Source organism: Rhinolophus sinicus, chromosome 9 (assembly GCF_057876585.1).
Source record: "Rhinolophus sinicus isolate RSI-liver-muscle chromosome 9, RSI-T2T, whole genome shotgun sequence".
Classification (NCBI taxonomy): Eukaryota; Metazoa; Chordata; class Mammalia; order Chiroptera; family Rhinolophidae; genus Rhinolophus; species Rhinolophus sinicus.
The window spans coordinates 17214580-17229648 of NC_142509.1; the positions used below are offsets into that span (position 1 = coordinate 17214580).

General features: G+C 52.3%; 1 protein-coding gene across 4 annotated transcripts in view; it reads left to right on the forward strand.

The window, feature by feature from the left end:
• DGCR2 (DiGeorge syndrome critical region gene 2) overlaps nucleotides 1–15069 on the forward strand; it is a 79397-nt gene that overhangs the window by 60839 nt on the left and 3489 nt on the right. For all 4 annotated transcript variants that reach the window (XM_074321681.2, XM_019710130.3, XM_074321682.2 and 1 more), the window contains 4 exons: nucleotides 2507–2683; nucleotides 5615–5818; nucleotides 12948–13100; nucleotides 14070–14306. In XM_074321681.2, coding sequence (XP_074177782.1) covers nucleotides 2507–2683; nucleotides 5615–5818; nucleotides 12948–13100; nucleotides 14070–14306 — 771 coding nt within the window. The remainder of the gene's footprint in view (nucleotides 1–2506; nucleotides 2684–5614; nucleotides 5819–12947; nucleotides 13101–14069; nucleotides 14307–15069) is intronic.

Genomic DNA, 15069 nt, shown 5'->3' on the forward strand with positions numbered 1-15069 from the left:
GCTTTGCCCCCCTTGTCCACCCCGTGTCTTGCGTGTGTACCTCTAGGGGCTCCTGTCACGGGAGGCTGAGATCAGGGGTGCTGGTTAGGAAGCCCTTCTCGGCTCTGGTTCCCACACCCCAGCAGGACGTGACCCTGTTTTGTACCCTGACCCAGCCTGGACCTGCCAGTGAGACCTCAGATCTAAAAGCCTCTGTCAGCAGTGAGGGAGGGACCGTGGCCTGGCAGCTGCTAGAAGGCGCAGTGCAAAGACACTGCCCCCTGGGCAAGGCGACCATCAGGCTGGAGTGGGGCCAGGCTGCGATTCTGCTCAGGGAAGGCAGCCCTGAGAATGAGGTAGCTTCCTCCAGGAGCGGGCATTTGTGAGGCTCCACTAGCCCCTGGGGGGCCCCAGTACAGGCTCCCTCTGTGGGTGCTGCAGTACCAAGACAGGAAGGGGAGGTTGTGCCTCAGGGCTGAGGGAACAAGGGGACAGAGACTGAGGTGAGAGTGGCTGCCCAATGGGTGTGCAGGAGGAGATGTGAGGGCAGAGGAAGTTGTCGGGTTCTGCAGATAGCAGAGGGCACAGTGCCTGCGTGGCTCCTTGGGTTACTGCCATGCCTCTGGCATGCGGTACCTGCAGGCAGAGCAGGATGTTGAGGCCGGGGCTGTCAGGAAGTAGAGGCAAGCCCTGGAGAGGAATCTGCTGGAACTGGAGGCGTAGGGGTCTTCCCTCACACCTCACACACCCTTTCAGACACATCCAGAACCCATCACTTGTCCCCCAGGTGGCAGCTATCAGACCTAATGTCACTCACCTAAATTACCGCAGCCGCTGCCACCATCTTGGTCTCTTTGCTCCACCCCCGCCCACCCCCGTCTCCTCACAAGGCTGCCGGAGGGTCCTCTCCGCCTCTGCCCCACAGTTTTGTGGCTCTCCTCCCACAAAAGCCAGTCCTCACCAGGGCCTGCAGCTCCCTTGCTCTCTGCTCTCTGCCCTCCGCCCCACCTCTCCCTTGGCCCTTCTCTAGCCTGCCTTGCCACAGGCCACTTTGCTCCCACTGAAGCCCTCCCTGGGCCAGTGCTTCCCGGCTCAGGGCTCCAGTGCAGTGCAGGAGAAGGGAACATAGCCAGCCTGGCCCTGGCTAGTGTCTGGGACCAGCTCAGGGTTTAGGTGGAGCCTGCTGCGCTGGCTGCCTGCACTGCATAAACAGTGGCATTTATGGTGAACACCGGCTTTCCTCAGTGAGTCTGGAATTGCAGTGCACACAGGGTCAGCACCCAGGCGGCTTCCCTGGGCAGAAACCTCATGTGTTTCAGTGCTGCTGGCACCTTCCTGCCGGGAGGGGGAGTGCTGGGAAGCCTGGCCTGGCTTCCTCTAGGCTCTGCCTGAGCAGTCCCTTTCCTTGCTGCTGGTGTGTGTTGCCTGCATCACTGTAATAAATCTTAGCCGTGACTGTGGCTAGATGCAGGGTACCTTGAGTCCAAGCAAAGCAGTGAGCCTCTGGATGGTGTGGGACCCCCAACACAAGGAGTGTCCGGAACGTTGGCACGCCTCTCCCTCCATTCCGTGCTCCCACGTCTCTGCTCCGAGGCCTGCCTTCACCTCCATGTTCCAGCTCGCTTTCTGCTATAGCGGCCGTGACCTCCCAACGTCACGTATGCTTCGCTTATTCTGTTGTTCATCGTCTGTCTCCGTCCTTTACACCCCCACTCAGATGTCAGCTCTCCAAGGCAAGGCTCTTTGCCTGCTTTTGTTTCCCAGTCTGCCTTAAGTGCCCCTTTACAGGATTGGGGCTTGCCAATATTTGTTCAATCACGGGAGAATGATTAGGAGACTATGTTAGATTCCTGGGGCTTAGAGGTTCATCCCTCCCCCCACTCCACTGCACCCCCACCCTGAGCTGTGAGGGAGCAGATTTCTGGTTGCCTGATCCCCAGCTTGGAAGGCAGGAGCTGAGTGGATGAGAGCGTCTTCCTGGAGCTGGGAGTGGGCCCCAGGGAGCCACCACTTTCCAGGAGTTCACAGTCAGCTGATGCTTCTGGGGGATGTGGGGCCCACATGCTGCCTGGATTCCTGGCAGGTGCAGTGGGCGCCTTTTCAAGTCCTCCATTTATCAGTCGATACATTGTTATGAGCGAGAACCTTCCCCTTCCCTCCTCTATTTGGTTCATTTTATCTGTATGAACTCATACATCTTCATCACCGTGTTATAACCCATTACTTCCCTCTTCATGTTGTTGGTCTGCTTTTAAACATCCCTGGCTAAGCATAGTCCTTCTCTCGGCCCAGGGTGGCTTTTTCATGTGCTCGGCCCTCTGGCTTCACAGGAGCGGGGACCCCGTAGGCTGAGTGCCCAGACCCACGTTCCGAGGAGCTAGGTGAGATCGTGAGTGAATGAATGCCGTTGCCACAGTACAGCTAACGCTTGGTCCAGTCTAGGGGGCTTGGGTCCCCGTGAAGACTGCATGTGATTGGGATGTTGACATGTTCTAATGTCCAGCCCTCCCTTTTGTGTCTCCCACAGGCTCCTCAGAGGTGTTCCTGCCCCCAGACCCCATCTTCGCGTCGGCCATGTCCGAAAGTGACAGTGTGTTCTGCGCCCAGCTCCAGTGCTTCCACTTCCCCACCCTCCGCCACCACGACCTGCACAGCTGGCATGCCGAGAACTGCTACGAGAAGTCTTCGTTTCTGTGTAAAAGAAGTAAGGCACCTTGCGAGTGACCCCTAGTGAGCTGTACGGAACGGTGCTTCTCATGAGAACGTGGCTTTCTGATTTCCGGACCTTGGTGTCAACCTTGAGTGGACTTAGCTGTTTTAGAGCAGGGCAGGTGCACTGTGCCTGGCTCACACCTTACTCTGAAGGCGCACAGATGCTTGGGGTGTGGGGGTGAAGGCAAGAGCCTGGGCTGGGACCCAAGGCTGACGTGAACCTGCCTGGCCTGCTGCTTAGCTCTGCGACCTGGGCTGCAATTGCCATCTCCGGCCCTCGTTTCTCTTTTCCAGGGTAGAAACAATAATTCCTGTCCTCCCCAGTAATTCCTGCCCTCCCCACCTCCGGGTTGTTAAGAGACTAAATAAGAATGGTAACGGAAGGAATTGCCAAATATCAGGGTGCCTAGGAGCCCCTCACTGCCTGGTCACCCCCGCCCCGCTCTCTGCAGTCCTGCACCGCTCCCCCTCCTCATTCTGTGGGGTTACAGGTCTTTCCCTGCCCCTCTGCCAGCTCTCATTCCACATGGAGGTCTCTTCAGCTTTGGGGGCTCAATGTGGTTGTGCTGGCCGAGGGCAGGGCTCCCTCCCCTCACCCAATCCCCTCTGCCGTGGATGGAGGGTGGAATCGTGCCCAAATGCAGCCAGTGAGGCAGGGGCGGGTGTTCAAGTGCCATGTGCTTAGAGATTGTCCTGTTGTCTTTTTGTTACTGATTTCTAGTTTGATTCCATTGTGGTCAGAGAATAACTTCTGTGTGATTACAGTTATTTTAAATTTGTTGAGGTATGTTTTATGCCTCTAGGATACTGTCTTGGAGAATGTTCATGGATGCTTCAAAAAAATGTGTTTTCTAAAAGAAAAAAGTTTTCTGCTGTTGGGTCAGGGAGAAACAAGTGTGTGTGTGAGAATTAGATCCTCTGGATTGATTGTGATATTCAAATATTCTGTATCTTTGCCGATGTTCTGCCTAGGAGTTCTGTGGATTGTTGAAAGGAAGGTGTTCAAGTCCACAAATAGAATTGTGGTGTTGTCTATTTCTCCTTTTAGTTCTATCGGGTATTTCACAAGCTGTCTTTTGACATGTCCCCATCATTCTTTGAGCATTTCCAGATTCATCTTATACTCTCTGGAATCAGCCTTTTCTGCAAGGAGCCTTAGAGCACCTGTGCACTAGTTATGCTCAGTTCAGTGGACAGAGCTAAGGTGTGTGTGTGCATGCGCGTGTGTATACAGGTATCAGGTATAGATTTTACATATTGATTAGTTTCTTTAATATTTGTAGATATTGTCAAGTTTTCTAGTTATTTTTGAGTGAGTATTGCTAAGTCATTTATCTAGACCATTGCCCATGCAATCTAAATTCTCTAATTCATTGTTACAAAATTCTGTGAGCATTCTCTTACAATTTCTTGAAGCATTTGTATGCCTGTCATTATGACCTCCTTTTGACTTCTAATATTATTTATATTTTCTTCCTTCCTTCTTGCTCAGTCTTGCTTAGGGGTTTGCCTCTGTGGTTCATCTTTATGAAGAACCAGCTTTGGGTGATAATTGATTCTCAATGCTCCATATCTATTTTCTGTGCCATTAATTTCTGCTGCCAATTTCTGTCCTTTTACCAAATGATAATTAGGTTTACTCTTTTTCTGATTTCTAGAGTTAGATTCTTAACTTTAAAATTTTTAATTTTTCTAATATGAGGCATTTAAGGTTCAGTTTTCTGTATCATTCATTCATTCATACATAGAATAAAGTGCCAAATCTTAAGTGTAAATGTGATTAATTTGTACACATGTGTAACCACTTCCCAGACCAAGGTGTGGAATGTTTCCAGCGTTCCAGAAGCAGCCTCCGGGCCCTACCTTGTCAGTACATTTACCCCCTTCCAGGAAGCCATTCTGCCTTAGGTTAATCATAGATTATATACTCTATTTACTAATGGTCTCTAATTTAATGTTGTGTCTTAAGTGTGCTGTGGTCAGATAACATGATATGTATGTTCTTTTTTACTTTGTTAGAGTTTGTTTTGTGGCCTTGAATGGGTTCATTTTTGTTACTGTTCCATGTGTGCTTGAACTCTTGGCTATAGGATTCTTTATATGTCTATTAACTCAGGCTTGTTGATGGTATTGCTCAAATCTCTTTGGCTACATGATATATCAGTTGTTGAAAGAGGTGTGTTATAATCTCTCACTATGGATGTTGATTTCATCCATTCTTTCGTGGTATTCTCTAATTTTAGCTTTATCTGCTTAAGATCATATTATTGGGGATGTGAGCCCTTATCCTTGTTACATCTTCTGGTAAACTGAACCCTTTTATCATTATATAATGGCGCTTTTCATCCATAGTAGTTTCTGTTTACATAAAGTCAACTCTTCCAGCGGCAGCTGTAAAATGGTGTTAAGAGAACATGCTTAATCATCAGATAGCCAGAGTGTTAATCGAGGTTTGGCCTTGAACAAGTTACTTGAGCTCTGTGCTTGGGTTTCACATTGTGTGTGTCTCAGTAGTGGACTGAGTGGACTGTGTTCCCAAGCAGAACAAGCAGCTTCTTGGGAAACGCATTCAAGACATAGTCTGATTTTAAAATGATTAATACGCATGGCATCTGCATCTTAGAATTGAAGAACTCTCCTAATTAGACTGGTTAGGTAACTTAAAAGGAAACACTTCTCCACAGGCCTTCCCATGGCGTGTGGCACTCTCCGATGTCCTAGCTGTCCCAGCTCATGGCTCGGTGTGCCCTGGCCAGGTGTGCTTTCTCCTCGCAGGGTGCTGTAGTGACTTCTTTTGTACAGCGGCTCACAGGAGGGTTCTCAGATTGATCTTGAGAACTCATCTGTTGTCATGTTCCTGGGGAAAGTCAGGGCTGATTTTGCTGGTAATACACACATGTGTGCTTCTGTGTGCCTGTGGCAGGTCAAACATGTGTAGACATCAAGGACAATGTGGTGGATGAAGGATTCTACTTCACCCCCAAAGGAGACGACCCGTGCCTGAGCTGCACCTGCCATGGAGGCGAGCCGGAGATGTGCGTGGCTGCCCTCTGCGAGCGGCCCCAGGGCTGCCAGCAGTACCGCAAGGATCCCAAGGAGTGTTGCAAGTTCATGTGCCTGGACCCAGGTGAGACTGATGGTGGGTCATGAGTCAGCCTCCTGTCAGGGCTGGAGGCTACATGGCCTATTGCTTCCTTGGTGGCGGGGACTTGGAAGAGCTCATGGCACATGGCGTAGCAGCAGTGGCAGTGTGTGCTTCCAGAGCTGTCTCGTAGGCTTTGATGTCTCGTAGGCTACACTAGTGAGCATGTGTGTCACACAACCTGGCCTTCTCTAACTGCCACCTTGCAAGGTGGCTCATTTTATCTCTCGGGTAACAGGTGTTACTCACTGATGAACTTGAGTGTGGCTGTATGTTTACAAATCAGCTGGAACTGATGGTTTAGACCTTTCTCCTTTTAAGACTCAGAGCAAGGCTTCCAACTTATGTCCCCATTTGAGCTCTTCCTGTTTCCTGAGTATGGTGATGTAGAGGGTAATAACAGTTCTCATTGCTTAGTCATCAGTTTTTACTGTTAGAACCTTTAAGGAAAAGATTAAATGTTACGCTCAGTTTCAGGATAAAACTCCCCACTAGGTGGCGGTTTGCAGGTAGACACTGTGCAGGCATGTGGTCTCTGGGTGACCTTCCTTCCAGTTCCAGTAAAAACAGCAGGTGGGCTTCTGCTCTGAAGGACCCACAGCGCACATCGGAGTCCACACAGTATGCTGGCTCGTTCTGCACACTCGTGCAGTTGGCATCTCTGTGTGAATTCATGATCTCAGGAGAAATGTAAATCAAAAGCATGAATCTGTTTCTTTCTTGCCTGCCACAGTATGAGAGAGTGACATGGGCAGGGACTTGTGGAAGCCCCTGGATCCAAGAAAAGCAGCTTGGGTGGGGCGTGGTGGCCGTCTCCATCCCCTGGGGACCCCATGGAAGAGGGGTTGGTTTGCTTAGTGCTAATGGGAAGGGAGCCAGAGCTGATGTGTGAGGGCCATGACAACAAGAGCTGTCCCTCAGTGGAGAGTTATCAGTGACCCTGCACACCAGGAGGACTGCTGGCAAGAGGGCAGAGCAGTGCCCGGCTGCCTAAGGCTCAGCAGAAGAAGGTGCTCTGATACGTGTCCCATCAGAGGTGTAGAGTTGGCTGTGGAGAGTGCAGAGACCACATCTGACCAGAGGTGTACAAGGAGGACCAGTCTGGGGGTACATGTGACCTTGGAGCAGCCCACCCAGCCCTGAGGACTTGTCAGCAGAACAGTGTGCTCAGGGCATCAAGGCAGAACGAGTGCTGCCTGCAGGCCCCTCTCCTGTGCAGCCAGAGCAGCTTAGCCAGGGCCTCGCCCTGCCCCTTGCTGCAGCCTTGCTTCTGCAGGCTCCTGATGGCCTCCCAGGCCGAGTGCCTTCTCCTGGGACTTGCCCACACTGCCCCAAGGATGGCAATACTGCCACCAAAACTGAGATTGTGTCCCTTTGAACAAGGCAAGGGTGTCTACTCTCACCACTCTGTTCAGGGTTGTCAGCATGAAATGAAAAGACATCCAAACCAGAGGGAAGAAATGACACCATCTCTCTTGCAGACAGCATAATTGTCGGCATAGAAAATCCCAGAGGATGTACAGGAAACTAATAAGTGTGTTTTAGCAAGGTCTCCAGATACAAGTATCAAAAATCCAGTATATTTACATATGCTACCTGTGAACAGTTGGAAATGGACATTTTAAGAAGAGTACCATTTATGATAGCACCAGAAAGCATGGAATATTTAGGTATTAAATCTTACAAAATATGTGCATTGTCTGTATGCTACAAATGATAAAGCACTGATGAATGAAATCAAAGGTGTAAATAAAAGGAGAGATATACCATGTTCTTGGATCAGTGTAGTCTCAACCAAACTTCCAGCATACTTTCTTGTAGACATGGACAACCTGATGCTAAAATTTATGTTGAAAGGCAAAGGAATTAGAATAGCCAAAATGGGGGCGGCCGATGGCTCAGTTGGTTAGGGTGCGAGCTCTGAACAACAGGGTTGCCGGTTCAATTCCCACATGGGCCAGTGAGCTGTGCCCTCCACAACTACCGTGTTTCCCCAAACATAAGACCTAGCCAGACATCAGCTCTAATGCGTCTTTTGGAGCAAAAATTAATATAAGACCCGGTCTTATTTTACTATACTTACTTTACTTATTTTACTATACTTATTTTACTATAAGACCAGGTCTTATATAATATATCATATCGTATCATATCATATCACATCATATCGAGTCTTATATTAATTTTTGCTCCAAAAGGCGCTTTAGAGCTGACTGTCTGGCTAGGTCTTATTTTCAGGGAAACAGGGTAGATTGAAGACAACAAGCTGCCGCTGAGCTGCCAGAGGGGCGGCCAGATGGCTCAGTTGGTTAGAGCGTGAGCTCTTAACAACATGGTTGGCGGTTCAATTCCCACATGGGATGGTGGGCTGCACCCCCTGCAACTAAGATTGAAGGATAACAACTTGGAGCTGATGAACCCTGGAGAAACACACTTATCCACAATATTCCCCAATAAAAAAATAGCCAAAATGGTTTTTAAAAAGAACAAAGTTGGAGGGTTCATGGTACCTGATTTAAAATTACTATAGTCATTAGAGTTAAAACAGTGTGCTATTTGCAAAAGAATGGACACATAAATCAGTGAAACAGAATAGAGAGTCTAGAAATAGTACCACATTTACATGGTCAACTCTATCTGACAAAAGTACAAAGGTGATTTCAATGGAAGAAGGATAGTCTTGCAACACATGTTGCTAGAACAATTGGATGTCCATATGCAAAAAAAAAAAAGTATGAACCTTACCCTACACCTCCTGCTGTGTATATAAATTAACTCAAACTGGTCATAGACCTAACTAAAACCTTATAAATTATAAAACTAATCCATAAAATTATGAAACTTCTAGGAGAAAACATATGCTCTGAAAACAATTCAAGTGCTTTAAAAGAAAAATGAATACAGAAGGAAAATCTTTGTGACCTTGGGCAGCATTTTTAGATATGACATCAAAAGAATGACCCACAAAAGAAAAATTGATAAATTAAGACTTCATTAAAATTGAAAACTTCCACTCTTTGAATGACAGTTAAGGAAATGTAATCCACCGTCTAAGAAAAAATATTTGCAAAAACACAAATCACACAAAGGTCTTGTGTTCAGAGTATGTGTAAAAACTCTAAAAACTCAAGAAAATAAAGTATCCTATTAAAAATGGGCAAAAGATTTAAATTGATACCTCACCAAAGAAAATACAAGATGGCAGCCAAGCACCTGAAAGGATGTTCAACAGTGGTCACTAGAGAAACAAATTGCATCCACATGGGGTACCACACGTAATAGGCTAAAACAACACAGCTGCCAACTCCATGTGCCAGCTGAGACGGGGCGACTTCTCTCTCCCATTGCTTTCCCCTCCCGTTGCATGGGTGCCCTGGGGCAGCCTGGGGCCGCAAGGCTTGGAGAGGGGAGGTGCCCAGCTGTGCAGCAGCCAGTAGCAGAACACATGTTGGGATCCAGGATACCAGCCTCTGATTCCTGCTGGGCTTCTGCCCCACCTGCTGTCTCCGACAGCAATTAGGAGCCGTTTCCACGTGACCAAATTTAGTGACATGGTGGATGGAGCTCTTCACACCCAGGGTCGGGAGGACCAGGGATGACCTGGTGTCAGACCACAGGTCAGGTCAGGAGGACTTCAGGGCACCTTCAGTTCTAACAGCATCTACTCCAGCAGGCTGTGTCCTCTGTCTGGGGTCCAGGGCTAGCTAGAGACCAGCAGCCCAGAAGACAGCCCCGTCTGGCACAGTCCAGAGCTGGAGGGGCCAGCCATGTTAAGGGTCCCCAGAGACCCCTGGGCTGGCCTCTGGCTCCTGGGACAGCACTCTCTTTGTGTCTGACTGTTGGTGGCTAGGTTCTAGGACTACTGTGGAGGGATGGTCAGGGCTATTGACCATATCCTTGGGTTTCTTTTAGAACTAGTTAAGAGTTAGTTATTGCAAAGGACCGCTACTTTAGATGCCACCCTGGCATCTCTGAGCTGGGCACCAATTAACAGACATATCGGCAGCCCCCTCGGCTGATGGATTTCCTCCTATGGACAGGGACGAAATGTTCCCTTGAAATTGGAAGAGGATCAGCTAATTGATGAGAGGATGTATCCTTTCCACATGTTTGCTTCTCAATTGTCAGCAATACATGCAGCTTTGAGGGGAGCTTTCTGGCCGAGTGGGTGGAAAGGAGTGAGCTCCTGCCATCTGCGTTGCCACAGAGCAGGCTGGACCAGGAGGCGTGGCAGGAGGGCCCTAGGAGCCGGCTTCTCACATACGGAAACCATGTTGACCGTGAAGTGTCTCGGGCTGGTAGTTTGGGAACTACCCATGTGGCTGTCGCAGAGTTGGGAATTGACAGCCCTTGGCCCCCCCGCCCATGCAAAGTCCTCCTGCTTCCAAGGGCTACAGGTCCCTCCTCCCCCTGCCTCTACCCTCAGTATGTGGAGGAAGGTATTCCCAGGACGACTTCCTGGTTTTGTGACTTGGTGCAAGTGGTCCATCTCATCTACGTTTGAGCACCTGGAAATGGCTGTCACATCGTAGGCACTCGGCCAATACAAGTTCCCTTTCTTCACAGCTCGTCCCACGAGCATCATCCCTCAGCAGCCCTGTGGTGAGCACCTGAGAAGCCCCAGTGTGTGTGTCACAGCGGGGTGTCGACATCTTGGGCCAGACACTCCCAGGGGCTGTCTTCTGCACAGCAGGATGTTTAGCAGCATCCCTGGCCTCTGTCCACCAGATGACAGTAGCACCTCCATAGTAGCACTACCACCCCATAAAAGTGCCCCCAGACATTGCTCAGCCTGGATGAGAACCCCTAGTCTGGGGTCCAGCGGTCTGGTCACGGTGCCTGATTCTGTGCACTGTGGTTGGAGTGGAGGGGCCCATGACAGCGCCCTCTAGCTGCGACCCCAGTGATCTTAGGCAGAAGGACAGCTTTGGCCGGGACTTAGGAGGTGAAACCAGCGCCGCCCGCGGAGCTACTCCCTGGGCCTTGGGCCCTGGGCCACCACTGCCTCTGCCCCAGGATACTGGGTGCAGGCCAGGCTCCAGCCCTGTGCTGAAGCTGCGGTGGAACACCAGGGCCTCCACCACGGAGCTGGCCAACAGCAGGGATGCGGGTTCAGCCTGCCCAGCCTCACTTGGGTGGAGACTGGCCCAGGGTAGAGATGAGCAGGGTGAGCAGGTCACCAGCATGTCAGGGTCATCCCTGTATGAGGACTTGCTCCTGTGTGTCCCTCCTCCTGCTCCCTCAAGATATGAGTGCCAAAGTCGAGCCCTTGGCAATGCTAGGCACGTGATATGATACCCCTGGGCTCCCCACCAAGAGACGGTTGGCAGAAGTGGGGTGTGGGGAGGTCAAGAATTAGGACAGCCACTGACAGGCAAGGGGAAGACAGGGGCTGTAAATGGACTCTGAGGCCCCAGCGGAGGCCACATCCTCCTCCTCCTCCTCCCCTGATTACCTGTGGGGCTCCAGGTGACCCCAGCCCCCACAGGTGAGCACTGCTGGGTGCTGAGGAGGGTTCTGGGAGCACCCTGGTGGAGCCTAGGTCTGAACCGGGGCCAGTCACATGGCTCTGCTGAGCCTTAGTTCCCTCTGTAGAGGGACAGTCCTCCTTGGAGGGTTGTGGTGAGAAATCGGGGCGGCGCCAGAGGCACAGTCCTGTTGGGCACCTTTTGTCAATCTCCAGCTGTGGCTTCCAGGGGCTCCCACCCCAGCAGTAGGGATGGGTGGAGGACGGCAGCATAGGGGCCTCCAGGGAAGATTGACAGAGACAGTGTTCTGGGCGAGCAGAACAGACAGCCCCATGGTGCCTCACCCCCACACTCACCAGCAGAGGTGTGGCCAGGCTGTGGCATTGGTGGGGTGCTTCTGGGGCCTGGTGCTCCGTGCCATGCAGTGAAGGTCAGTGTGTGAGTGTGAGTACTCACCTTCCCGTGTGTGCCCAGGCCTGCTTTCAGACGGGGAGGGGTGTTTTCTCTGCCATGATTTAAAGATTGAGGAGATAGGCTCGTTCACAGCTATGGTTGACTCTCATTTGTAAAACCAGGCCCTGACCTGAGCGTCCTTCCCCAGCTGTTGCTGCTCGCTGCAGCCACTCCTGGCCCATCGGTGAATCATGTAAATGCAAGTGCAGAATGGATCCTGCTGTCATTTCTCAGCTTTGTCACTCCTCCCAGTCCAGGCCTCTGTCATTTCCTCCCCTGGGTACTGCAGGCACCTGCTCACTGTTCTCCGACACTCCCATGCTCCTGCAGCCCGTCTGCTGTGTGGTACTTCCCGATCCAGACCCCTCAGGAGCTGTCACTCCCCCCTCCAAACCCCCAGTGGCTTTCTGTCACATGAGAATAAAACACGGAGACGCAGCCCCGACCGAGCCGTTTCTCCGTGTCCTCTGTGGGAAGGCCTTCCCTGCCACTGCCTCACAGAACTTCAGCTCTTCACCTTTGATCCTGTTACCCTGCTCCGTCGTGTTGGGGCACTTCACGTAATTTAGAATCATGTATGACATTACTCACATGCGTGGAAGCCCAATGAGGACAGAGACGTTGACACGTTCTCAGTTTGTCTCCTGGACACTCAGAAATGCCTTGTTGAGAAGGACGGAGGGTGCATGGCCTCTGCAGGGGTCGCCGCGTCTCCCTGGGCCTACAGAGTGGCTCTCGCTTGCTCTCAGACATGCCAATCCTGGAAGAAGACAGCTTCCTTGCTCATTGGCAGTTCTGGGCACTTTCATACAGCAGGCATCTGACACCCTCAGCTCTTGAAGGAAGGTGCCAAGTCACCCAGCACAGACGATCCAGGGAGAGACCAGGTGGCCTCTGACCAGGAAGATGGGGCCCCCATAATGTGTGAAGCAGGGGGAGGGGTGCATCACCCGTGTCATATTAAAAGATTTTTCCTGGCCCTTGCTCTGCTTCTCTCCTGTGGTGTCATCACAGCATTCTTGATTTTGAGCTATTTCGTTTCTGCCGTCTGTCCTCAGATGGAGTTGGGAAGCGGGTTGCCTTGTCCACATAGTTATACGGTGGTCGAAGGCCACGGCCTTCTCATAGCACAGCATCTAGGTCAAGGCCTCCTTTTCTGAGGGCGGCGGGTTTCCTTCCTTCTCCACAAACAGATGGGAACAGCCTGTTCGACTCCATGGCCAGTGGGATGCGTCTGATCGTTAGTTGCATCTCCTCCTTCCTCATCTTGTCCCTGCTGCTTTTCATGGTCCACCGGCTGCGCCAAAGGCGCCGGGAGCGCATCGAGTCCCTGATTGGAGCAAACCGTGAGTGCTCCAGGCCCTGCCTACGATGGCCACAGTGCAGGCTGGCCCCGGGGTGTGCCCCCAGGGGCAGTGGGGGCACAGGAAGCAGGAAGGGGAGGACATGATGGAGGGTGTGTGCCCAGGCATGTGCCCAGCATGGCTCCCGAGCACCCCTGCCCCACCCACCCACCTACTCCTGGGCTAAGCACACACCTGGGGCACTGGAGGAGCTTTCCGAGGGACCCGAAATCAGACCACGGGCATGTGGAGGGAGGGTACACCTGCAGTGCCAGCTGACCCTGGGCCTCCTGCCAGGAAAAGGAGCAGCAGATGCCCGTGGCCCCTAGGCAGCCTTGAGAGTAGGGCTCATCCTCCTCAGTCCAATTTGCCTGCAGCGGTCCATGCCCCCGATAGAGCTTCTGAAATCACCCGTCTCAGTGAGCAAGTCAGGACTTCCCCGTCCCATGGGGGGCTGGGCAGGACAGGTGCAAGCAGGCAGGGGAGGATTCAGAATCGAGATAGGAAGAACACTGAGGGGCTGCGCTGGCTCTGGGTAGCGGCCTCGGTGCCTCCCAGAAAGCCCAGGTCAGGTCTGAAGGCCCCCGCGTCACTGTGAGCCAGCCTGGTTCTTCCCAAGACCCTCCTCAATTTTCACTGAGCTGCAGGGTGGGCAGAACTCCAAGACACTCGTGGGTTAGACACCCAGAAACACGTTAGAGCTGGAGGGATGTGGCAAGGGCTGGCAGCAGAAGTAGCAGGCTGTCGTGGTTGTACATGGGTGAGGGGCAGGATGGACTGACGGATGGGGCCTGAACGCGTTCCAGGTCTCCCCTGTGGGCACCTGATGGGGCTGACAGGTGAGCAGCTGGGCACAGCTGAGAGTTGGAATGTCCAGCGCCCTGGGCTGGGCGGGGGGCGGCGCTCAGGAGCTGAGCACGGTGTCTGCAAGTAACATGGCGCTTTTGCTAGTTTCTCACTCTGATTGCCCAGTGCACCACTTCAACCTCGGCCGGAGGATCCCCGGCTTTGACTACGGCCCAGACGGCTTTGGCACGGGCCTCACGCCGCTGCACCTTTCTGACGATGGAGAAGGCGGGACTTTCCATTTCCATGACCCTCCGCCCCCCTACACTGCGTACAAGTACCCAGACATCGACCAGCCTGATGACCCGCCTCCGCCCTATGAGGCCTCCATCAACCCCGACAGCGTGTTCTACGACCCTACAGGTGCTTCCCCCACAGGGAGAGGGAGCAGCCTGTCCCCAACCACCCTGCCTGTGGGGCGAGGCCCAGGGGGCCCCCCAGTGCACAGGGCTGTGAACCCCACGTCTTCCCAGCCTTCTGTTCTCTCTGGTTTTCCCTTTAATGTGCAACTGCCACCTGTAGGTGGGCAGACTTTTCAGGGTTGCACCTGCAAGTGACTGCTGGCAGTGGTTAGCCAAGCTCTATGGAAAGCTGGGGAACTGGGCGCTGACAGTCGGGACAGGGCTGGCCCAGAGCCAGCTGTGTGTGCATGTGTGGTGAGCTGAAAAGATGCCATCGTGACATTCCCTCGTGTCCTAAGGCAGCTTTGTGACATGGGTTCTGTGATGCTGGGCTGATTTCTTGAGTCTGTTCCTCCCAGGGCTGTGCAGCAAAGGAATTTCAGGTGCCTCACCCGTTGCCTGGCTTGTCCCTGTCCCTGGTGTGCAGTGCAGGTGTCTCCCCGTTTCCACTCTGTGTTGCACCCTGTAGCACACACACACACACACCTCTGCCATACATCGCAGGCTGTGCCCCTCCCCGAGACAGCTGGCTCCTTACATGCCCACACAGTGCAGCAGGATGGCGCAATGACGCTTGGTCCTGTCTGTTCATTTGGTCATCTCCTACCAGTCCTGTGTGGTCTGTGTGGGCAGGAGAGATTTGGATTTGACCCTGGCCCTCGGAACAGATTGTCACCATCTGCTGTCAAGGGGGCCAGGGTAGAATGAGCTTCCTGCCAGGGTTG